The 23,724-nt window shown below is 39.3% G+C and overlaps 4 protein-coding genes across 4 annotated transcripts; 1 reads left to right on the top strand and 3 right to left on the bottom strand.

The window, feature by feature from the left end:
* The first annotated feature begins 232 nt into the window (after positions 1–232).
* On the top strand, positions 233–3,239 carry bik (BCL2 interacting killer). The gene is made up of 6 exons (XM_081604082.1): positions 233–699; positions 785–813; positions 1,771–1,858; positions 2,045–2,197; positions 2,287–2,401; positions 2,594–3,239. Exons 3-6 carry the CDS (start codon positions 1,779–1,781, stop codon positions 2,696–2,698), a joined length of 453 nt encoding a protein of 150 aa, XP_081460208.1. The 5' UTR covers positions 233–699; positions 785–813; positions 1,771–1,778; the 3' UTR covers positions 2,699–3,239.
* mcat (malonyl CoA:ACP acyltransferase (mitochondrial)) lies at positions 3,236–6,718 on the bottom strand. The gene is made up of 5 exons (XM_008400543.3): positions 6,110–6,718; positions 5,428–5,515; positions 5,114–5,331; positions 4,904–5,041; positions 3,236–3,586 (listed from the first exon to the last, which is right to left on the bottom strand). Exons 1-5 carry the CDS (start codon positions 6,521–6,523, stop codon positions 3,314–3,316), a joined length of 1,131 nt encoding a protein of 376 aa, XP_008398765.1. The 5' UTR covers positions 6,524–6,718; the 3' UTR covers positions 3,236–3,313.
* A 390-nt stretch (positions 6,719–7,108) lies between these two features.
* Positions 7,109–16,894, bottom strand: def6c (DEF6 guanine nucleotide exchange factor c). The gene is made up of 12 exons (XM_008400541.3): positions 16,355–16,894; positions 15,636–15,776; positions 13,376–13,552; positions 11,582–11,812; positions 11,356–11,502; positions 11,134–11,242; positions 9,990–10,213; positions 9,802–9,909; positions 8,870–9,036; positions 8,586–8,784; positions 8,406–8,496; positions 7,109–7,792 (listed from the first exon to the last, which is right to left on the bottom strand). Exons 1-12 carry the CDS (start codon positions 16,448–16,450, stop codon positions 7,605–7,607), a joined length of 1,878 nt encoding a protein of 625 aa, XP_008398763.2. The 5' UTR covers positions 16,451–16,894; the 3' UTR covers positions 7,109–7,604.
* A 1,637-nt stretch (positions 16,895–18,531) lies between these two features.
* On the bottom strand, positions 18,532–22,118 carry LOC103459183 (tetraspanin-7-like). Its single transcript, XM_008400540.3, has one exon. It carries the CDS (start codon positions 21,731–21,733, stop codon positions 20,645–20,647), a length of 1,089 nt encoding a protein of 362 aa, XP_008398762.1. The 5' UTR covers positions 21,734–22,118; the 3' UTR covers positions 18,532–20,644.
* Between the last annotated feature and the right edge of the window lie 1,606 nt (positions 22,119–23,724).

Here is a 23,724-nt window from a genome sequence, read left to right as displayed (position 1 = left end):
TTAGCTGCTGTGGCGGCACTTATTGATTCCGACGACGTGAAGCGGTGACGACAACGCCCAAGACGGTCCAACTACAAGGAAGCATTTCTTCGAGCTAAAACCCGGATAATTTAAGAGCAACTTGTGAAATACCGCATGATTAATATAAATGTTTGAAAAGGGTGTGTCTCGGGAACGCTAAGAAGATGTTGCATTACGAGAATAACCTAGCAACGGAGGACGCAGTGATGTCACTGCGGGGTGTCATTGCTACATTTTACCACAGGGGGTCACTATTTCACTGTTTCTATTTTTAACAACAGGCTGGTGGCTGCAGAGTGCCAAAAAATGTTGAATTCATCATACGTGTTGGAGAAATTTCATTAAATCTATCTGTATGAGTGTAATAATTCGATTAACTGTTATAAATCTTATTTGTTTGTCTTTTAAAATGCCTTAGGATTGCATTTGTTATGAATCGGCACCATATTAAAACAACTGAAGACTGAACTGATCATATGCATAAATAGAAATAGTTATAGAGTAATATAATTCTTGGCTACATTTAAATCAAAATTAATAACTTTTTATGACTCAATTGATATTTAACGTGTTTCTGTCTCCCCCTAATGGTCAAATTTGATAGCAGCAGGTAAAGGCGTGGCCAATTGTACTTTGCAGTAGTTACCTGAGAGAACAACGAGATTAAAGGACGCTGCTGTAAGTACAAACACCTTTCGATTATTTATTTGATTTTATAACTAACTATAAGTGCTAATGATGATGGGTTTTATATTTATTACAGGGCGGCGTCCTATTTAATCTACATTAAAGGTATTTTTACTTTCTTTTTTCACTGTGAGTGCACCTGTTTAACTTGTCAGGGTGGGAGCATTTTACTTTCGATAAACATTCAAATAAAGTACTATTACAAAATGGGACACAATGCATATTTGAAAATGAATAAACTAATAAACGTTATGAGTTGAAGGGTTCATATCTAATCCTTTAAGTGAGGTTTTCAAAAATGACCTTTGTTTGTTTTAGGCATGAACGATGACTTCATGTTTTTTGTTTTGACTAAAGCAAACTGCAGTAGGCGGCTGCAGGGGTTATTTTCAGCCCGCATTAGTTTTGCTCTTGTTGAACTCAATTTACTGTATTTTTGATGTAAAAAGATAACGATAAGAAAGCCTCACTTTTACATATAAAGATACTTTTTTTGTAAATATGTCTAAAAATTGTAAACGTATTTAAAGTTTATGGGGGGGTTATCTGAGGTGGGTGATGCTGTATTTCTCCCTGCTGAGTGGAGAAAAGAGCCGTTTGGTTGATTTGGGTTATGGAAATGTGGCATTTGCATTAAAGAGCATGAGAACAACAGGTCTGATCTCAGCTCAGGTGATCACAGGAGGTTAAAAGTAAAGCCTACAAACATAATCTAACAAGTTCTGTTCTAAAAACATTATTAGAGCAACGCTTTTTTACATAATCAGCTCCAAAAAAAATTAGGGAAGTGAAACGGCTCAGCAGCAGTAGACATCAGAAGGATGAAGTCACCACCTCAGATCTTTTTTTTTTTTTTTTTTCATTATTCAGACTCTCTCCCTGGTAACAAGCGCCACCCATCCTGGTCACATGTTCTCTTGTTTACACAGCTTGTTTATGAACGTTAGAAGTCCAGAGATAATGCATGATCACGTGCAGGCTCTTTCCATCCTGCATTGTCAATGTGGTGGTTGATCAAAGTAATTTAACAGGAACTCATGTGAAAATGTCGCTCCTGCTCAGAGAACACGATGGTGGAACAAACCAGACATCCAAACCGGGCTGTGACCCTCCAGGCTGGACCTGGAGAGATGGCGGACGGGAACCTCAGGTACAGGCCGGACACTCCCTGCTGCTGTTTCAGTTACTGAGCACGTTGTTCCATGTAAACACATCATGTGGGAAGAGTTGTGCCAACAACAAACACGACAAAGAGAGAGGATTCGATCCAGTCTTCAAAACAGTTGGGTTTTAAAGACGTTTTATGGTTTCAATGTTTTCTGTTTTCCTGGTTTAGGGTCCGTGACAGAGCAGCGAGGGTCGTTGGTCGACAGTTGGCTGAAATCGGAGACCTTCTGGACCAGGAGCGGGCCAGGAGAGATCCAAACTGGCCGCCAGCTCCTCTCTGCCTGCTGGGACCTGCCCGGACTCTGACACGGATCATCTGCAGGTACAAAAACATGCTTTGTTTTGTTTTCATCTCACATTTCTAGTTGGATATTTATGCTTTTGGTTGTTATCCTGGTTGGTGTTTTACAGGGATCTCCACAACCAGCTGTGGGGTTTCCAGAGCCTGTTGGCTCCGGTGAAGGCCTGGATTGTCAGCGCTACATCCGGGACGGGGAACCTCAGAGCGGAGGCAAAGGCAGCCTGGGTAATTCTTTGATCTTGACTGCAGCGCAGGGTTTCCCAAAGAAAACTTGTGAAACCTCGTGCTCAGCATAGCCTGTCATGAATGCTAAAGATAGACAGACTATCCAGTTAACCTTTCCAGATACTCTAAAATATCTATTCTCTCAATACTGTAAAATCACATTGTTTTTTATCATTTTCTTTCGTTTTCAAGGTGAGCAGTTTAAAAGTGGTGGCTTGCCCTGGCTGGATCAGAGGAGCACTCATGACCGTAGCACTGTTGGCAGCAGCAAGCATTTTTGGTGGACTGTGGATGTAAGAGGAGGCCTGGGAAGAGGCCCAAAGAAAGTCTGAGTATGTTTGATTGGGGGAAAAAAAAAAGACCAAAAAAAGACAAAGTTTGCATTTGATTTCAAATTAATGCTGATTTTTGTTTCTGCTGTGTACTTTTCTTTTTTTTATACCATTTCCATGAGCTGTATTGATGTTAACAACAGACTGGAAACACCTTCCTTAGAATAAAGCTTAAAAAAATGTGTTGCTAAATTCACTGGAGCATCTCCAGATTGTTTTTTTTTTGTTTGTTTTTTTAAAGAGTCTCCTGAAAAGCCAGAACATTGTAGCACTGGAAGGCTGTTTTACCGTTGCACTGATATTCGAAAGCATGTTTCTCATGACTGGACTGTTGCTGGCCTGCAGTCTTTTGCAGTTTCTTACTGGTTTAAGAGGCCAAGGTTTTTACAAAACAATGTGTAGCTTCGCTTGTGATGAAATGACGGGAGCTGGACTTTCTGTTGCAGATTTGACGAGGCTTTTTTTCCCCCCCCACGTCTTACAAATAAACTTCAAGATGAGAAAAATCGGCTGGTGTGTTTATTTAAAAAAACATTTCATTAAATACATGGTTATGCACAATCTTTTCCATCGTTAAGAGTCACGTTTCGCTTGCGGTGACGTCCACGTGAGCGTACAACTGAGAGGCCTTCCTGTTGCACTTCTGGAGCGTGACGCCCAGCTGCCTCCCGGGACCGACCTCGAACGTCTGAGGGAAACTCTCCCCCTGCGACCTTTCGTAGATTTCATGTAGAGCCTGCTCCCATTTCACCGGCGACACCAGCTGCTTGACCAGCTGCTTGCGAACGTGGCTTTCACTCATGTAGCGCTTTCCGTCCACATTGGAGTAGACCCTGATCTCGGGGCGTCGCACCTGGAGGGGAAATAATGTTGGAAAATGATTTCATTTCATAAAAATTTTATTTGTGATGTAAACAAATAAAATCCAGGTGTTGAGATTCAGTGAAGATGCACAGAAATTAAATGAAATGTGCAAAAAAAAAAAAAAAAAAGAGTGGATTGTAGTCCTGTAGGTGTGTTTTTGTTGATATGGTAACCAAATAAAGGAGAAAAAAAACATGCAACTTTAATTACTTTGATCATAATAAAAACAACTACTACTAGTGAAGAGAAAAAAACACATAATAAAATAACAAAGTTAACAATAAAATGACTCTTTTGCACCTGAGCAGGCAAAAAAGAATAAAGGCATTTTCTTTTGCAAATAAACATTTGTCAATATAAACTAGTTATGTAGAGCAGCTGGATGAACTGGACAGCTATGCATTATGTATGAATAAATTTTAAAAAACTATTAAATAATGTTTTAAAAAATGCAAGAATATGTATAAAAAAATAATTTCCTACATTTTAACAGAATATTTCATGATTCAATTATTATATTTATTCAATTATATTCTAACATTTTAAACGATCTAATCAACAATGAAACTCAGTAGGCGGAGCTAACACTGCTAACACTGAGCTAACAATGTTTTACTATGTCGGTTAACCAATCAAATGTTGATCCGTACTTTCTGAATCAAATTAACATTTTAAATGATTTCCCGCTGTTGCTCAGGAAACATAAAACAACTTAGTATATAGTGAAATGATTATATACTATCCAAGAATATTTACACATTTCATAAGAATTTATCTACATAATAATATACGGACACATTTTACTTAAATTCTTTAAAATATTATTTACTGATTGGCTTTTATTTAAACTACAACATATACGATTATCAGTAGTTAACAAGAATGTTGGTAATTTTCATTTAATCTTTTTATATCCCCCAATATTAAATATAAAATATGCTTATTTATTATGTCAGGAAAGTGATGACGTCTAATCAGAAATTTGTAGATTTATTAATTGTAATATTTTTCTCTGAATAAAAATGGAACTGTTTAAACAAAATGTAAAAAATGAAGTGCATTTGTTTGTAATTAACTTGGGGAACAAACCTTTTCTTACTCATTAAACACGTTCATAACTTTTAAAAATGTGATTTCATTTTATTTTACCTCCCTGTACATAAAACAGCAACATTCAACAGGAGATTTTAGAGGGTAAAAATTAAAAGAACCAGAGTAATCAGAACAATTAGAAAACTAGTTCTGTTAGGTGGATGTAATGAAGCAGAAGTGCAGCCTGTAGTGTAGGAAACGTTTGCTGACTGACCTCCACCTGCTGCAGCACCTCTCTGAGCGGCTTGGTAGCCGACGCCATCAGCTCGGTGTGGAACGCTCCGCTAACTGGGAGAGGTTTGGCCCTGATGAACTCGAGACGGCGCGAGTTCTGCTGGAGGAAGTCCAGGGCCTAAACAAAACCCAAAGCCACATTAATATTGCACTGGTTCCAAATCTACAGCTGAACATCGCCGGTTCGTACCTGCTTGTGCCCTGCAATGACCCTGCCATCCGGGAATAAATAGTTGGCCACAGAGCAAACGGGGTCCTCGATCCCCAGACTCTTGCAGTGCTCTCTGGCTTGAAGACAGGCGTATTTATAATGAGCCTGTGGTCTGCCGACGACCGACAGCATCCCACTGGGAACCAGTTCAGAGGCTTTCTGCATGGCCTCTGCACGCACCTTCACTGCATACAAAGCTAGAAGAACAGCAGAAGGAAATACATTAATACTTTAAGAATCTCTCGTCAGACTTTCACTATATTAATACATCTTTGACAAAAAGTGATGCTTACCTTCTGAAAAGTTCATGGCTCCAGCAAAAACAAGAGCAGCGAATTCACCAACGCTGAAACCTGCAGCAGCGGAACACGTCTCAACAGCCTGTTGAGACGGGAGGAAAATGCGCACAAATCAAGGTTTCCGCCAGTGTATTATAAGCCTGGTGGGCTTCCAGGCTTTACAAGCGCCCCCACCAGGCTTAGGATTGCTTATTTATTTAAGTTTTTTTTTTTAATGTTTGCATTTTTAAGACTTTATAGTTGGTGTTCAGATATTAATCTTCCAACCTTCCAATAACACACAATTATCAAGTGATAATTTCAAATTTCTTGTCAACTTTAAACATTTTTTAACTCAAAAACACGGCTGGCCGCTGGATGAATGACTGCCCTTCACCCAACCACCGGGCTTAGCACGTTTTCTGGGGGAAAACTTTCAAATATCTGCAATGTATGTTTTTATACATACATTACAGATTGATGATGCAATCAACCTGATGACATCATTTTTAAAATATTAAATCAGATGATCTGATCAGTTACTTAGTACTTCTCACTTTTTGTTTTTTGGAAGAATTTCTTGAACGCTTACTTTTTACTTTTACTTGAGAAAAACAGGTGAAAACTAAAACGTATTTCTACTTTATCTTGAGTTAAACCTCAACAAAAATGGGAATTAAACAACAGTTTGTGTGACCTTTGGGTTTTCATGGTGCAGCTTCTCCACCGCAGCCAGAGAGGTGACGAACACCGCCGGCTGACAGTGCACCGTCTTCAGCAGTTCCTTCTCCGGCCCTTCCAGGCACAGTGTCAGCAGGTCGTATCCGAGGATCTTCTGCGCTGCGGAGAACATCTCTTTCACGTTGGGGTACTTCGTCAGTCCTTTACCCATACCCACAAACTGGCTACCCTGCCCGGGGAAGAGAAGCACGGAATGGCCACTGGGATCCTTCCTCGGTCTTCGCACCTTGACAGCAGGTAACTGGCTTTCCGGGGAAGAGTCCGGAGGTCCAGGCTGCTCCTGGGAGGACAGTCTCCGGCTATGATAGACCACCTTTCTGACCTTCCCTCTGAAGGCTGCAGCCATTCCGACAACCTTCGGTGCTAGCATGAGTTAGCTCCGAATAAAACCAACTCACGCCTAGCTTTAACAATCTGCAAAACTAACATAAAAGTCAAAATAGTTCTAACTGAACTATTTTCTCAGCTCGGCATGACAGCCATAGGGAACAGCCATATTGTTTAGAATATTCGGTCGGCTTTGTTTCTCTTCCGGTTCACGATCCGGTGCTTTCGCTCTGCAGCGCCCCCTCTGGCCTAAAATATTCCGCGTGAAGTTAAATAATAAACATTTCATACTTTCATTGACATGTCATAAATTTATGCAAAAAAAAAAGTTCAATATTTTCAATGGATTTAAAACCATTAAATTAAAATAGTATATTTTGTGAAAAAAACAAGATCTCAGTCTGAAAACCTTTTGCCATAGCGTCAAAAATGTTCTCTGAACTATCTTTGGAAAATAATTAAACTTTTGCACACTATATGTAGGCCTACATCTATATGTAATTTTGTATGTCCAATAACAAAAATCTTCTAGAATAAAAAAACAAGATAGTAAAACAACATGTTTACATGAATCACATAATTCCCACTAGACAACAGTCGAGAAAGAGCAAAAGAAAACCAGCAACAATACATTCAGACTTTTAATTTAAGCGACAAACATGACAAACTTTTTCAAATCCTCCAGAGAATTTATTGTAGAAAACTCTTATTATTGCTCGGTGCCAATCAGATTGGGTCTTATGTTATCATCATTGCTCTCTATCTTTACACTCAAAATATAATAAATATGATTCAATGCTTTCTGCAGGAAGAACATTTTATCTTAAACAGCTTTCAGAAAATTCAATGCTTTCTGCAGGAAGAACATTTTCTCTTAAACAGTTAGAAAGAGTTTTTGTATTTATTAATGATGACCACATCTTTCCAAGGAGCTCTCTCTGTGATTCATTCATCTGTACTGCATTCTCTTCTGTTATTTATTTGTGTACAGAAATTTCCCAACTTGGTGCTTTCAAAAAAAAAACTTCTCTGTACGCTTACTATTACATTGTAGGTGTTTCTTGAGTAATTCAAAGCATTGCTCTATTTTAAGATAAATTACAGTTGAAATGTGATTAAAACTCCTAACATCCTGATTCCTCTGAGAGGCAGTCGGCCTCCAGCTGCATTTCCAGTTTCTCCAAGTCGTCTCCAAGTATCCTGTTGTTCTGTTCGTTCCTTATCTTATATTTACAGATGAACTCGTTGCTGGCCAGCGCTCCTTCTTTTTTGGGACAAGTATATTTTGACTGAAGACGACTCTCCAAACGCTCTGCAAAAATAAAAAATAAAAAAGCTAAATTTTGTTTTGACCATGCAGTTAATTTTGTAAAATGTTCATTAGTATTTCATTCAGTATTAAGATGTTAACAAGTAATATTAGATATGATTAATTAGCCTAGTTTGTCAACTTTGAATCCATTGTTATCTAGCTAGCTTGCCCGCTAGTTTGCTAGTCATCTAGCTAGCTATCTATCTATCTAGCTATCTATTAGTTACAAAGGGATTAAAGGGTGAATTTGGTTTGATTTAAAGAGAGACCGTAACAAAAATGTGTCTTATAATAAAGTTTATATAAAGTGTTCAACTTATAGTTTTAAAACTATTCATTGGAATGATTTGGATTCATCTGGATTGAATATGAGCACAAACTAGACTTATTTGTCCGGTAAAATGCCTTAACATTTCTCTATAAGACACTTTATAAATAGATGATTTGAGAATTTTTAAGTCAAAAGAGTCATATTTATGAATTATTTAGAAAAATAGAAAGTAACTTTCCTTGAACTTTAAGAATTTTTGCATTTTCTATTTCACCATTAGGAAAATGTTGTTTTTATGTCCAGACATTAAAAGTTTTCCAAAGCGGTGAAGTCATTTCATACCTGCAGGAGTGATCGGCGTCATCAGGCGGTTCAGCTGGACGTTCCAGTGGCGTACGTGCTGACTGGCATTTCTCAGCCTCTCCTGCATCTCCTGGAAATCCAACAAAGTTTCACATCTGCATCTGTCTTTTTGTCCCCCAAATCCAATTTGTTTCGCTTCATGTGTGTTTCTTTTGTCACCTCAAGGTGCTGATGACTCCTCTTGCGAGACGCCTGCAAATTTCGGAGCTCCACGGAGGCCGAGTAGAGGGCGGACGGCGTGGTCTCGTCCTCCGTCCCATTTGAGGCTTCGCATGTGGCGCTAAAGCGCTGTAAGATCTTCTCCTGTTCCTGGAGGATCTGAAACTGCCTCTTCTTCTCCTCTTCAGCCTCCAGCAACCTGAGGAGAGGAAAGGACAGAATGTCTCCATCGACACATTTCTGCAAACACGATTATAGCGTGATGTAAGAACGGCAAGGGAAACCTCTCCAGCTCTTGTCGTGCCCTCTCCTCCTCCAGCCGAGCCTGGATCTCCATGTTGAGAGCTGCTTCCAGCTTCTGCTGCGTCAGCTCCAGCTCCTGGATCCGTCTCTTCTGCTGCTCGGCCTTCCTTTCCTTCTCCTGGATCTCAGCCTGCATGCTGTCCCTCATCTGGACACAAGCAGATACACTGCAGCAAACCGGCGCCTTAACAACCGTACGTCTTTGAAAAGCATTAGCAAAGCCTCCTGCACAACCAACAAGAATGCAGCAAGTGGTTTCTGGATGGTAAGTCGGCAACAAAACACTTATCTTTTCCAGCAGCCATTGTACAGCACATACATCTGGAAAACCAGTTAAAAAAAAACATTTGCTTTTTAATTGCCACAGTTACCTGGGAGGAACCAAATATTTCAAGTGCCTGAAATGATCTGTTCCCCCTCTGTAACATGGGAACTAATCATTTTCTCAAAAACTCATTAATTGTATTTATTTCTCTCATCATGAACAACAAATCCTGTGGATTTGGGTACATTTGGTCTTTATCTGCCAAATGATCTGTTCCCCCTCCATAACATGGGAACAAATTAAGAAAACTGATGTCACATTTCTTGTTACATTTTTTGTCTCTAAAGTCACAGCCATTTATAATGGTTCTTTTTAGGTAACAGCTGAATATACAATCATATCTTTAAAGAGATGCGCCAAAAACATAAACTATGCAGGGGCGGGGGAAACAAACGCAAAAAGAAAAAACTAAGAATAAAAACTAATATTTCACCACGAATGTTTTGACTGTTATGGTAAATTAGCCGGAGTAGCAAGTAGTGTTTAGTATTGTACTAAGTGGGGAGTTTTATTTTACTGCTAACATTTTCCTGCTGTTGTCACATGTGTAAGTGAATGAGCGGGTTGAGTTTTGTAACTTTGACAAACCATTTCTGCCTCCTTCAGCTGCCTCTCCAGATCCATCTGCACCTCCCTCTGCTTCCTCCGCTCCTTCTCCTCCGACTCCCTTCTGCGGATCTCCAACTCTCGCGCATGCTGCAAAACGCAGAAGGTGAGGCGCAACAAAATCCCCAAAGCGCAGCGGTGACAAAACTCCACCTTCTGCTCCATCTCACCTGAATGATGCTCTCAATTTCCAAATCCTGCTTCTCCTTCTCCATCCGCTCCATCTCTTGGAAGCTGGAGTCGTCTGATTGGCTGCTCCGGCTGCTGCAGCTGCTCCGGGCGCTGCGGCTGCGCTCCCGGTGGCTGTGTTCCCGCTGGACGCGCCGCTTCAGCTTCAGCTCCTGGTGGAGGGAGGATTTGCCCTCACGCTGAAGACGGAGGGCTGTTTGAATGGCTTCAGAGGTAAGAAAACACAGATGAAGATGTTTTATTTCAGTCTTACTTGAGCAGGACAAAGATACAAGTGAAAAAAACCCAATCACGTTTATCTGCTTCACACATTTTAGCATGTCAAAGTGCTTTACACCATAAAAACACAAAATTTCAAAGTCTTAGAACACACAGTGAACAATTGAAGCATGTTTGATTAAAGTTTCATTTATAATGTTAAAATTAGCTGGGATTTTAGTCTTGATTTAAAGGAACTCAGTATTTCAGCTGTTTTGCAGTTTTCTGGAAATATGTTCCAGATTTATGGTGCGTAGAAGCTGAACGCTGCTTCTCCATTTAACGGTGGAAAACTTGTGTGACATTTTTACAAGCTTTCTTGTCCAGTTTAACCTCGTTTATCTAGTTTGGTTAGCTATTGACTGTTCCCGACATTAACCCTTCCAGACTGTACGTTTGGTCCACCCAAAATTGCAGCACTGTAACTCCGCCACACTTTGAGATATCTGAAAAATCCCAACGGTTTCTGAAAGGGGAGACGTTGCGCTTTCCAGCCAATATCGGGTTATTACGATAATTTCACCCCCGCCGTAGCAGGGAGTGAAATAAGTGAGGGGGACTCTTTTACGGTTAATTGTGAAAATAACTTGCTAGATATAGAAAATTCCAGTTGTAGAGAAATGGGCAAATATATTGACTCACAGGACATTTAAAGAACTTTGTACAATTACATTTGAAACTTAGGTCACTTATTTCCACAGAAACAGCTGGGTGTTTTTTTTTAAGCAGTAGATCCACAAATGTAAGTATAAAAAAGTGCAAAATGTGAATTTTGCATAAAAGGTCCCCTTTAAATAATCATCCCTGCTCAGGTAACATCAGCGTAGCTTTAATTTGACCTTCCTGCTGATTGACTCTCGCACACACCTTGAGTCCACTCCACCTTCTGCCTCTGGTCCGAAGCGCTCATCTCGTAGGTTTTGTTGTGGGTTTTCACACAGAACAGGCAGCGTTTCCCCTCCCTGTCTGGAACAGGCTAGAACACACAGAAACAAAGAAAGCAAACAGGCTCAGACTCTGATAACGTGTGTTTGTGAAACGCAAATTCTGGGCGGATCAAAGTCCTGCCGGAGGTGTTTCCTCACCCACCTCTACAACGCAGCTCCTGTCCAGCTGGATTTCCCCTCGCTTGTCCTTCAAGTCCTCGCTGACGTAGTAGGCGATGGAGGAGGACCTGAGCACGAACCAGCGCTCCGTCCAGTTCCTGCGCATGTGCCCCTTTTTCCACATGTAGCCCTGCGAAACGGGGGAGCACACTCTGGGTCAAACGTTTGGAGCGCATTCACGCTTCCTGAGTGGATTCAGGAGGACCCACCCTCTTGAGGACATTGTGATACATCTCCAGGAAGACTTCGTGCAAAGCCAAGCTGAAGGCCTCGGCGCTGGTCACCCTCAGCAGCTGACCCGCACTCATCTGCTCCAGGAACGTCCACACCGACATGCCCTCTTCCTGCACCGTGGGGTCCCGGCCTATAAGATCCTCTAAGGGCTTCCCGTCCCACTCCTGGCTCATAGCTGTGCAAATTTTCTTCAGGAGATATTCCACCTAGAAGCAGGAAAAATGTCACAATTATTTATTTTGCATGCACTTTAGATTAGAGAGAGCGTCTGGTTTTGTGCTTCTCCAGGAGAACGCCGCTGTGCTTATTGTACAACAGAGGGGTATTTTTGTCTCTGACTTACAGGAAACCAAAAGCATTTTGGAGGAAGCTCAGGAAGGAAGAGCCTCATTAACTTACTTGTGCTTTAATTCTTTTTCACTGTGAAGAAATGTGAAACCACTTGGCTGTCAGAGTTGCACTTATTGGTTATGTGGTTAGTTATTTCTCTAAAGCATTATTTAGCAAACACATGTACAAAAATAAATGATTTTTCAATTTATTTTGCTGCATTTTTCAAAGAATAAATAATAACAGACTCAGAAAAGCTGGAAAAAGGAAAATAAAAGCAGAAAGATTCACATGAAGAGGATTGGTTGTGGTTTTCTACAGCACTCCACACCAAAGTAATGCAAATCAGGACAGTAACAATGAGACGTTAAAGATCTGTCGCTTGGATTTAATCAGCAATCAGCAGAGTTTAGATTATGTTATGCATATTAGAAACAAGTCTAAAAAATGTCTAAATGATTTTTGACATCTAGGCTAAATTTGGTATATATATATAGTTTAAAAGCGAACATTTTTTAACATGTTTTTAGGTAGAGGTGCCATCGCTGCGCCCACATGCATAATGAACTGCATGTAGGGCACTAAAGAGTCAGGCTAGTAAAAAATAATCTTTATTACAGTGGAACAAAACCTAGCTTCCTGCTCTGAGCGCTGTTGAAAGTGCTCCAAGTTTCTAACATCTTAATTTGACAGTCGTCTGGTTCAGCTAAAGTTGTCAGAGTTTAGTTCCAGAGCGAGATTTAAACACCTCAAATTATTATTAGTTCACATAGATATGTGCGCTCAGATCAGTCTCACTGCATAATAAGTTAGTAGCACAAATATAACGCCACGGACAAGGGAAGAAACAGGAATAAGCTTCAGAATTATTTTACTGTTGTAGACAAAATAAAACGTAGCGAAGCACCATTTTACATGAACTACTGCTGCTTTGAACAAATGAAAATGATGACAATGATAAATACAAAAGCAGTAAAGACATGAGTGGTGATCCATGTTCAAAAATTCACCTTGAACAGCAAAGTTAGAGATTGTTAATTTAAAATAATCTTTATGTGAAGACATTCTGTGAACTTTGGAGGATTTTTAGAGGTTGTTTTTTTTTTTGTTGCTTTGGAGCATTTCTAACATTACTATTAATATTTGCACAAGTGGCAACATGCAAAAGTGGCATGGCAAAATGCAACATCTAGTTAACCTGTAAAAGCTTGTTTAGAATAAATAGTTAATTCCTAGAAAGTGTGTGTCGTAAAAATGAAAAGTCCTGACATCACGTTTATATACAGATCAGTCAATGTCATGTTTTCATTTGGAACGTTCACTCCGGAAATGATTTGCAAAAAAATAAAGAAATAAATTATTTTATTATCAGTTACTCATCTCCCATTTCATGAGAGCAGGTAAAGGCGTGTGGGTGGATAAAGCTGAGCTTCCTTTACCTCCTCTGCGATCATCACCAGTGGGTAGGTGTCCTCAGACAGCAGGTTGAACAAACAGAAGAGCTTAAAGCAGTCGCGCTCTGACAGCCTCTGCGACGTCATGTTGAAGTTCTTCTTCATGGTCATCATCCAGCACAAGTCATCAAACCTTTCCTTGTCAAACATCCCCTCTTTCACCTGGAAGTACAGAAACGTGCGATAAAATGCGTCACATTAACTCACATTATGGTACTTTTTTTTTCCTTTTTCAAAGTAAAATAAATTTGACTCTAATCCTCTTCCGTACTTTTGCCTTTCATTTCTCTTTGCTCTGTTTTCCATTGCTGTCACTGGTTCCCTTCATGTTTTGTCATGTTCTTTAAGTTCTTCTTGTTATATTTTTTATTTAAAATTCTCATCTACAATTGGGTCGCAAACATGACTTAGTTGAACAGTTTGGTCTCTGTTTTAACCCTAGTTTTTACTACTTGTATCTGCGCTACTTTTTTCTTAAACCAGATCAGGAAGACAACACAGGGTATAGAAATATAATAATTATCACTTCCTATTTGCATTTACACTCACAAAATAAAAGTCAACACTTCAATGAGCAAATATTAATCTTGTTTTATTAAATGTTGTCACACTTGCCTAAATGATCAAATCTAAAGATTCAAAAATGTTACAAGATAGAAGCAAATATTAACATTTAATAACAAGACCATGGATTATTATATTTTGCAGTATTTTTTTTATTAATTAAATAATCCCTTTTTTCACTCATGACATGTGACGGTTTCTGCCCTCAAACTGATCCTAAAATACTTGCTAATAAATTATTTAAGATGCATAGAAAAGCTGTATTAATAGTGTGTGCTACTTTGAAGTGCTGAATTTGGCCTAAATAACTGATTCCAATAGAAAAAAACTGGGATATTTGCTGCTTTTCAGGAACTAAACAACACAGCATATATAAAATTCTTAACTTGTGACTCACTTACTGACTCTCTGACAATTCTTATTAAAAACATGTATGTTAAGCATTTTTAAAAGGTATATTTTTGGTTGATTGTCTGGTAAGCTTTAGATAAATAACCTTCGACTTCCTGTTTCTCATGGGTGTAAATATGATGTAACACAACTTTAAAAGACGAGAAGAGGAGTCGAAAAATGTCTACAAGGAAATTGCTTCTGACCTAAATGTGCAAATATCTACAGTCACAGCAAGAGTTAGAGAATTTAAAACATGACAAATAATTATTTCTGCTTTATTGCAGAGTGTTGATGAGCTAAATACTTTCTTAAATGCTTACATCTGCAGCAAACTACAAATTGCTTTGGTCACATAAAACTAAGATTGAGCTTTTCCAAAACAAAAACTCCAGGTCTGCCGTGAAACAGATAAATATTTGGAAAAGCATTTGATATATAAAGTTATGCACGGTGTTGGATCTGTGATGCTGAGTTTTTTTTCTTTTCCAGAGCTATGTGGAACTTTTTTTTTTAGAGTGAATAGATATGACAACATTTTAGGGAAATTGTAGATTTTAAAAAAAGGAGTACATTTCCACCTAAAACTCAGAAATGTTCCGGAAAGAACATGGACATTTTGAGTTTGAAAAGTGAAGAAGTTGCAAAAAAAAAAAAAAAAAAAAAAACACTGAATTTTTTTAGATTAATCTCAGAACTTTTCTAGAAAAAAATGTGAAAATGAAGGCTCTTTAGAATTCAAAACTTTGCTAGAAAAGACATGTAAATTTATGAGTTTGAACAGTAAAAAAAAAAAAAAACTGAATTTTTTAGATTAATCTCATAAATTTTCTAAAAAAAAAACGTGGTAATATTTGAACCTTAGAAATAAAAAAATTGCTATAAAAACCCTAGAAATTTATGAATTTGAAAAGTCAAAAAATTGTACGAAATAACTCAGAAATGTTTACATTAATCTAAAAAAAAAATTCTTACCACTTGGGAATTTTCAAGTTTGAAAAGCCAAACATTTTTGACTTTTCAAAGTCAGGACATATCCAAAAAGTCCAAAATTGAATATTTCTTTCAAACTCAGAAATGTTCTTGTTTTTTTCTTTCTAGAAAATGCAGAAATAATCTCAAAATTCTTGATTCTATTTGTGTCAGAAATGTTTCAGATGGCCCTGGACGCACACAGAAGCATCTAAAGCACCTGGAGCTTTTAAATAAAACCTGATTTATTTATTTTTTCAGGAGAAAAACGACCCAGACAGTTTTATGTCAAAAGAAGGTGCAGAAGTTGCACCCGTACCTTATCCAGAATATATTTGTTGAGGTAGGGCATGTAGCCATGGTTAGAAACCGGACCATCGTCATCATCCTGGAAGTGCTCCTCCAGGGCAACCGGGTCATGTGGGATGTTCAGAACCGTGTACAGGTTGTGGGAAAGGACCTGAGGAGGAAGAACAAGTACAAACGTATCGCTTTAAATCTCCTTATGCTTCTACACACTACGACGTTTCCTCACAAACACAAACACAGGCAGGTTCCAGTGGCTGGTAGCGTGTCAGGACAGCTGTCTGCTACTTCCTGGGATTCCTCAGAGCAGCAAAGGCATGTGGAGACTGGACAGATTAAGATAAAAACTTACCGAAGAAGGAAAAACTGCAGAAAAAAAAAGGATGCTGACTATGCCACTTTAAAACAAAACCAAAAAAAAAACCTGACAGTAGAAATATTGAGTCACCGTTTGTTTGTAGGCCACAGGAAAAAGGCTGGACTTTGAGCTTGGATTTGTTCTCATATCTCTGTTGGTATAAGTCTTAAATATTTGTCCTCAAAAGGTGTGTTCAAGTGTTGCTTCACATACCACAAAACACAATCTCACAGGAAATCAGCCACACTTATAGTCTCTAGTTTGTCTTTGGACATGCGAAATAAAAAGTATATATACATTTAAAAGAAAAAAAAAGACAAAAGAAATCAGTTTGAGCCTGATTATTTATTTCTGTAAAATCTCTCTCCGCTTACCTTTAGCTGAGATTTGGACACCTTCCCGCACCTCTCCCCGTCCAGCGATGTGAAAGCGTACCAGATCGACTTGAGGAGCTCGGATTTAAGGTCCATTTTCTGGAGACCGCTTTGTGCGCAAGAAGAACTACATTTCCGAGCGGTGCGCTTCGGTTTTTTTTCTTCTTCTTCTTCTTCTTCTTTTACGCAGCGGGGGTGATATTACAAATAACAGGGCAGAGCTCAGAGCTGGCTGCGCTCACGAAAAGAGCCCAAAGCAGACAGATGTAGGGCAAACTTAAAGAGGCGGAGTAAACGGAGATAACGCCTAGAGTTCAAAACTGTAGGTTCGATTATTTCAATTTTACGCATGTTTAAGATAGAAAACGCGCCTTTGCGCACACTTTTCGCCAGTTCGCGATGCAAATGCGGTCTGCTATGGAATGTTGGAAGCATAATATTTAAATTTTAGAGAAGCTGTCAGATCATGTGCGATGGTACAGAGTTTAGAAACGCATCCTTTCACCATTACTCTGTGTTCTATTCAGACTTCAACCAGGAAACGTTCAAAGAAATGAAATGTGATTCGTCTGACGTTTATTCCGACAGTTTTTTCATGGTTAAAAATGTTGTTCCAGACAAAACTAAAAAGATCCCTCCAGGCTTAATTCAGATATTTTAGTTTGTGATGTGCAGCTCATTTAGCTTAATGTTTTGTATATAAGCAGAAACTGGTTTTGAAGTGTGTTTATTCAAAACACACTTCAAAACATACATATTTTATATATAAAATATAAAATTGCACTGCTGCGTTGTGACAACAAACAAAAGTTTCAAAAGCTTTGAACTGTCCCTCTTTAATCAACCCTAACCCTAAACTTAAAGGGACCTATTAGGCAAAATTCTCCTTTTTCACATTTTTTATACTTTTATTTGGGACTCAACTGCTTCTAAAAACAGGCCAAGAACTAAAATAAATAAATAAATAAATAAATAAATAAATAAATAAATAAATAAATAAATAAATACCTAGCAAACAATCAGAACTCCAGCACATTTTGGAGTTCTACAATGGCTGATTCCAGCAGCCACTGTACAATGGCTGCTGGAAAAGACAAGTGTTTTAGTGTTGACTTATCGGTCAGAAATCACTTCCTGCATTATCGTTGGTTGTGCAGGAAATTCCACTTCTGCTTTTCAAAGTTGTACAGTTGTATAATTGCACATCTGTTTGCAGCCATTTTCACCTGCGAGTGTAAACATTGAGTTTGAGGGGGCGTGGCCAGCAGGAGCTTACTTAAAACCTAAAACAGCTCAAAGAAGAACTGACCAGACTAAAATCTTATCAAAGAAGATTTTTTTATTTATTCTAAAGCCCATAGAGCTATGCTAACCTGCTCAAGGAAGACGAAGCTTTCAAACCTAAAGAAACGTTACCCTCTGCCAAGTATGGCATTTTCAACTTTACCGTAAATCAGCAATGTTTCCCAACTGCAACCATTAGCAAACATTGTGCTAAAACATAGATCTACCAGAAAAAAATAGCAAAATTTAAAAGTTTTGTGTTCAAACTGCAACTCAACCCAATATTTTGGGGGGTGCACATGCGTCAATGATGGAAAAAGAAAAAAGTAAATCAATAAAATCCCCAAATTAATGTGATATTCATGCCTCATGATGAGAGACTGTCATCCTCTGGTCTGAACTGTGTCTGCTGGTCTGGTGTCCCTTCAAGGAAAATAGGTCAAACATTAGCCATGCCATGACACAAAGCCTCCACACGACTTGCTGGAGCAAAAGTAGGCTAATCAATAGAATAATCAGATCATGAAAATGGTTGTCATGGTTCCAGCCTATAAAACCAGACCCTGTACACATGAACCCAGCACATACATGTGGTTTAATTCATTGACCGCTTCTAGATTTTTAGTAAACGCAGCTTCGTTCATGTTGTTACTGAAGCCGTCTTTTATGGCCACTCAATCACCGGCGTCTCAGGTGGGAGGCGGAAACGAACCATCATTCACTCGCCTACAAGTCACAATTATTTGGCCAAAGGTCCTGATGATGATTGAATTTCTTCCCGGCAAAGAGGATTTACAACTCTGGCACACTTCGATGAGTTCACACGGGAAATCCGAGCTCTGTAAAAATGCAACCAGCAGTGAGAAAATAAGAACTCATTGACTTCCAGGCAATGCATAGCAAGTATTTTATTATATATATGCTTGATTAGTAATTCTGTGTTTGCATGCAGTTGCTGCTGCATTGCAAGAGTGATTCCTCCATTTATACATTTAATCCATTCAAGGGCAGCAGACCTTGACATTTCCATCCCCCCGCTCTAATCAATAGGCTGTAATGAAGCAAAGATTTTTCATTTATAGTCGACAGATATAGCTTAAAGTCTCAGTCATGCTACTGACAGGAAGAACAACAAGAAACACAACATCAATGAACACAAAACACATGTAAGAGGATAGAGTTGTGCAAAGAAATGCAAAACTTCATAGTTAAAAAACACCTTTACACTCGTTAGAGATGCATAAAATCCCGTTTCAAGACAGTTTTCATGCTACTAATTGTACATGCGACACATCTTGGAATAAACTCTAGTTTTTCTTTCTGGGATCATCTAACCAATGCAGTGACGTCTGGGAAAATAAAAGCTTCTGAAAGCCACATTCAGCGAAGATGACTGCAGGCGGGTTTATATACAGCATGAAAGTTTTTGTGATGGGGAAACTAAATGAAGCGGAGACGAGCCTAAATATTTAGACAGGGGAATTCCTTCACCTTCCTTCAGATTTTAGCTGAACAAAGAAAGCAAAGAAAATTCACATAAGTCACACAATCAGTGGCACTTCTTAATATATACATACATAGATAATTTATATTATGTTACTGTTGAGCACTGTTATCACCATGGCACCGAGTTGTAGCTGCTGAAAGTTTTAGAAGTTGCTCAGATTGAGACAATTTCTATCCACTTCCAAGGGAGAGACACCGAAGAAGTCAGGATTCCTACAAAGTTTTGAAAAATTTGGAATATGTATTCAGTATTTTCTTTCTTTCTTTCCTCCTACCTTTTGTCTTTTCTCTTCCTTTTGTGTCCTCCTCTTTTCCTTCATATCCTTCGTTTTTTTATTTATCGTCATTTCTTCCTCCTTTGTTTCCACCTTCTTTCCAACTTCCTATCATCCCTTGTGTCTTTTATTCTTTCTTTCTGCATATCCTGACTCCCTTCTTTTTTTGCTTCCTTCCTTCTTTCCTTTCATGGGTCTAACCTAAATGTCTTTTCTTCCCTCCCTCTACAATAGAAAGCTTAAATATCTGGTAATGTTTTGGCCCCAGCTTGTGCAAACGTCAAGGCTGAAGCAATATTAGTTAAGGGAGAAAATGATGAGCTAGAGTTGTTTCTAAACATGAGCAGCAGCTGCTGAATCTTCTAATACTCACGTCAAATGGGCCAAATTCCCTAAACAGATTTAAATGTGGCAACTGTAAGAAATTAAAAAATCTCTCTACTTGCATCCCAAGTACAACGATTTACAGCAAATTGCCATCTATGAGCTTTAAAGGGGACCTATTTAAATATTGCACATTTTTATACTTCCATTTGGGCCTCAACTGCCCAAGCGTTAAAAAAAAACAAACACTCAGCTGTTTTTTTTTGGCAATACGTTAATGTTTTTTGGTGTCTGGGAAATGAGCCGTTTCAAAAACCTCTGGAAAGTAACTTCACAAATCAGCAGGCACTGCCTGTTACCTAGCAACCCAAGCGGAGTTCCAGCATGTTTGGTCAGCTGGTTTTACTGCTGTATGCACTGTATGTACAATGGCTGCTGGAAATCAGAAGTGTTTTGTTGTTGACTTACCATCCAGAAACCGTTTGCTGCATTCTTGTTTCTTGTGCAGGAGGCTCTACTTCTGCTTTTCAAAGATGCATGGTTGTATAATTGCGCATCTTTTTGCAGCCATTTTGTGTGCAAGTGTAAATGTTGAATTGGGGTGTGTGGCCAGCAGCAGGTTATTTGGATTTAAAGTGACAAGATGCCCTAAAACAAATCAGTCATGTAGACTAAAATCTCATTATCTAAGAATGAATTTGTGCAAAAAAATAAAAAATAAAAATAATATTTAGTATGTTTTGATTAACCCATAAATCTCTCCTAATGTGGTCTGGGAAGTATAATAGGTCACATTTTTGATTCTTTCGTCCTGAACAACAAACCTCCTGTTCCTATACTTTACTTCTCTGAGATGTCATCCCTCATTCTGAACCAACCTGTCAATACAACAGTCAGATCTTTAGTGTGCCACGACGCGTCCGTGCTGTCTGGGTGTCAGTTTGTTGGCCAGAAGACAAGCCAGGGCAATGCCCCCGATCTGTGTGAAGGCCAACCCTAAAACAGTGGCAGCAATATGGAAGACGTTGTCGTTGACCAAGCTGAAGACTTTCCGGAAGCAGCCGTGTGGATGGATTCCTGCAGCCGCCACTCCGTCGTTGTCATCCGACAGGAGCGGCCTATTCCTGCAACCCTTCCGCCTCACGCAGCAGCTGTCGGGAAGGGAGACCGAGGTGCCGTTCTCAGCGGGAAGGAAAGTCATGTGCTGGATGGCCCAGTCCGAATTCAGCCAGTCGCGCCAGCCCTCAGCTCCGCAGCACTCCAAAGCTCTCTGCAGACTATCTAGAGCGTCGGCACGGCCTTCATCCTCCGTGTAGCCTGCCACGGCTCGGTGCAAGCCACTGCGAAATCCTCCGGCAATGTCTTCACGGTAGAAGAGCCCAGAAAGTCCAGCGGCCAAACCGGCGACTAGAGTAGCAAGCTGGAAGAACCCATAGGCCCTCAGGACGCAGGGGAGGTTTGCAGCCACACCAAGGCAACCGAGGAACCCCCAAGCAGTGACAGCGGCCCCGGTAGAGAGAAGGATAAGCGGGGCGTTGGGGTACCGATTGGCTGACAGGGTCATGTAGTCCGCCAAGGAGATCTGCGCCCAAACACCAAGAGTGAAGATGGCCAACCCAGCTGCCCAGAAGAGGCAGCTGAAAGCCAGGAGACCCAGACGGAGGAGGTGCATGACTCCAACTGGGCGACAGCAAGGTGGGGCAGCACCCACCGGCGGGGGGGCAGGAGGCGCCAGCGAGGCTTCGGAGCAAACGGACAAGGACAGACGCTGGTGCTGCTGGTGAAGCTGCTCCTCTTGGTCTTGGTAGGGAGGCAGCAGGTAGCCTGGGATGGCCGAAGGTCGCCGAGGAAGAGGAGGAGGAGTGAGCAGGTTCACACCAAGTGGGGAGGAAAGTCTTCTGACCGCTAGCTGCTCCCGCTCCCAATCCAAAGCCCGTCTGCTGGGACTCGGCCGGGCCGACAGCGAGTCGTAAGGGAGTGCAGAGCTCATGATCTCCGCTCAGGCTTTATCCGCTCGCCCCTTTCCTTTTTTTTTTACACAGTCCCCCTTTTGTCTTCCTTCCTTTATCGGAGTCTTCCCTCCTCCTCCTTCTTCTTCTTTACGACCGGTTATTAATCCGCCACCAGGAGCTCCAACGCCAACCGGACTGTAAATCACAATGATGGGACTCGAGTCGAGTCTTTATCTGCATCCGCAGCTGCTCTATTTATCAGTTTATTTGGAAATTGTTTTTCCACCTGCATGGTCAACGGTCCTTCAAATTCTTCCGCTGACGGTTACTTCCCGACGTCTGTCTGCTTGCCGCTGCCCCTCGCTCTGGTCAGGTGATTGCAGAGGGAGAGTAAACCGATGGACCCCCTCTCTCGGTGTGGAGGAGGTTTTCCTTCCAGGTTTATTATTTTCCAATATGGAGGAAAGCTGGAGAGAATCTTAAACACCAACAATTCTTGGAAAACAATGAATGAACACCTGTTGGTTAGTAGAAAATACGTATTTTTCGAAAGTATTATATCTGAAAAGAAAGCATTAGTGAAACCAATTAGAGCTACAGAAAGAAATAATAAAAATTAATTATTAACAGTATCAATATTTAATATGCCTGGAAAATATGGTTAGGGTTAAAATACTCTAGAATTTTTCACATTAAGAAAATTAATGGAAATTACATAATGTGGCAAAAATAACAACTTTTACAAGCCAAACGACTGGCTTGTAAAAGTTATTACACAGGTATAGCTGAAATAAATGTTATTGTCCAATTATCAATAAATATGGAGAAGTAATTCTGGTGTGCTTACTACGCTTAATTCAAATGACTAAATACTTCAAAGTTAGCAGAAACAGATATGCAAAGTACTACTTTGTTACTCTTTTTTGCTCTTAGTGATTCATAATAATGTTATAAAAGCCACAACTTGAATTCCAAAGCATTATTTTAAATGTATTGTTCTTCCAAATATGTTTATCTCTAGGGTTACGACCTACCCACGTATTGTAAACCTTTACAATATGTAAATTGTTTGAAACTCCCACTGATATAAAGAAAACCTTTTGAACTATTAAAACAGGCAGCTATTACCATTTTTAGACTGTTTTTAAAAGAATTTATCTTCAGTATGCAAAATATTAGCCAAAATATTTACATCCAAATTGAAAATGTACAACTTTTTGAGTCATTAATAATAGAAAATTGCAATAAAAATGCACGATTGTTGTTGTTTTCTGTTTTCTTATAGGTTCAAATACTTTGGTCAACTTCAGTCTTGATTAAAACTATTAAATGTAGTTTTAATCTATTATTAAAATGTAATAATTTGAATCCTTTCAATGCCAGTTTGATTACATTATGCAAACTTTTATAGGTATATTTTTAGTTGTCTATTGTTAAATAAAGCAAAGTAACATGTCAGCAGTGATATCAAGTGAGTAGGGTGGAGGTTGTTAAGATAATTCATTATAAATTAATTCAGTTTTTACAGTATTTTTAACTGGATGATTCATCTTTTTTGATTAAAAAACCCCAGTAAGGATTAATATATTTTTTCTCAATGATTAAGTGTGCTCACATTATAGAATATATTATTTGGTGCAAAATGCTTCAAGAAATATGGAGGGTGTGGTGGAATGTCAAAGCAACACACAAAATAAAATACCACACATGTTATTCTGGTGAGTTAAAATCTTTGTTTGAATAACCCCAAACAAATTCAGTAACATTTTCTGGTCTATTTTGTGCTTATATATAACTTAATTTTGTAATATAACTGGTTTTAATTTAGTTTTTATTTTACATGCTGCAGCATTCTGTCATTTCTCTCAGATAAATATAAATATAAATGACTTATAACCCAACATATGGCCTTCACTTTGCATGCAGCACCATTACTCTACGCACAGCATCCAGTCTGCCGGGATTCACTCCAAACACCTGCTGATCTAATAATAGAAAGCCAATTTCAGACCTCTGACCCTTTCCCACT

The sequence above is a fragment of the Poecilia reticulata genome, chromosome 23, assembly GCF_904066995.2.
Source record: "Poecilia reticulata chromosome 23, P_reticulata-male-v2, whole genome shotgun sequence".
Classification (NCBI taxonomy): domain Eukaryota; kingdom Metazoa; phylum Chordata; class Actinopteri; order Cyprinodontiformes; family Poeciliidae; genus Poecilia; species Poecilia reticulata.
This window is presented reverse-complemented; position numbering and strand designations above follow the sequence as displayed.

Coding starts and splice junctions, on each gene's coding strand:
- LOC103459183 (XM_008400540.3), bottom strand. CDS start 21,733: ATGAGCTCTGCACTCCCTTACGACTCGCTGTCGGCCCGGCCGAGTCCC.
- mcat (XM_008400543.3), bottom strand. CDS start 6,523: ATGCTAGCACCGAAGGTTGTCGGAATGGCTGCAGCCTTCAGAGGGAAG. Junction 5,516..6,109: donor TGCACCATGAAAACCCAAAG/GTCACACAAACT, acceptor CCGTCTCAACAG/GCTGTTGAGACGTGTTCCGC. Junction 5,332..5,427: donor AGCCATGAACTTTTCAGAAG/GTAAGCATCACT, acceptor CTGTTCTTCTAG/CTTTGTATGCAGTGAAGGTG.
- def6c (XM_008400541.3), bottom strand. CDS start 16,450: ATGGACCTTAAATCCGAGCTCCTCAAGTCGATCTGGTACGCTTTCACA. Junction 11,503..11,581: donor ATCACAATGTCCTCAAGAGG/GTGGGTCCTCCT, acceptor CCCGTTTCGCAG/GGCTACATGTGGAAAAAGGG. Junction 8,497..8,585: donor GGAGTCATCAGCACCTTGAG/GTGACAAAAGAA, acceptor TTGGATTTCCAG/GAGATGCAGGAGAGGCTGAG.
- bik (XM_081604082.1), top strand. CDS start 1,779: ATGGTGGAACAAACCAGACATCCAAACCGGGCTGTGACCCTCCAGGCT. Junction 2,198..2,286: donor CTGACACGGATCATCTGCAG/GTACAAAAACAT, acceptor GGTGTTTTACAG/GGATCTCCACAACCAGCTGT. Junction 2,402..2,593: donor CGGAGGCAAAGGCAGCCTGG/GTAATTCTTTGA, acceptor TTCGTTTTCAAG/GTGAGCAGTTTAAAAGTGGT.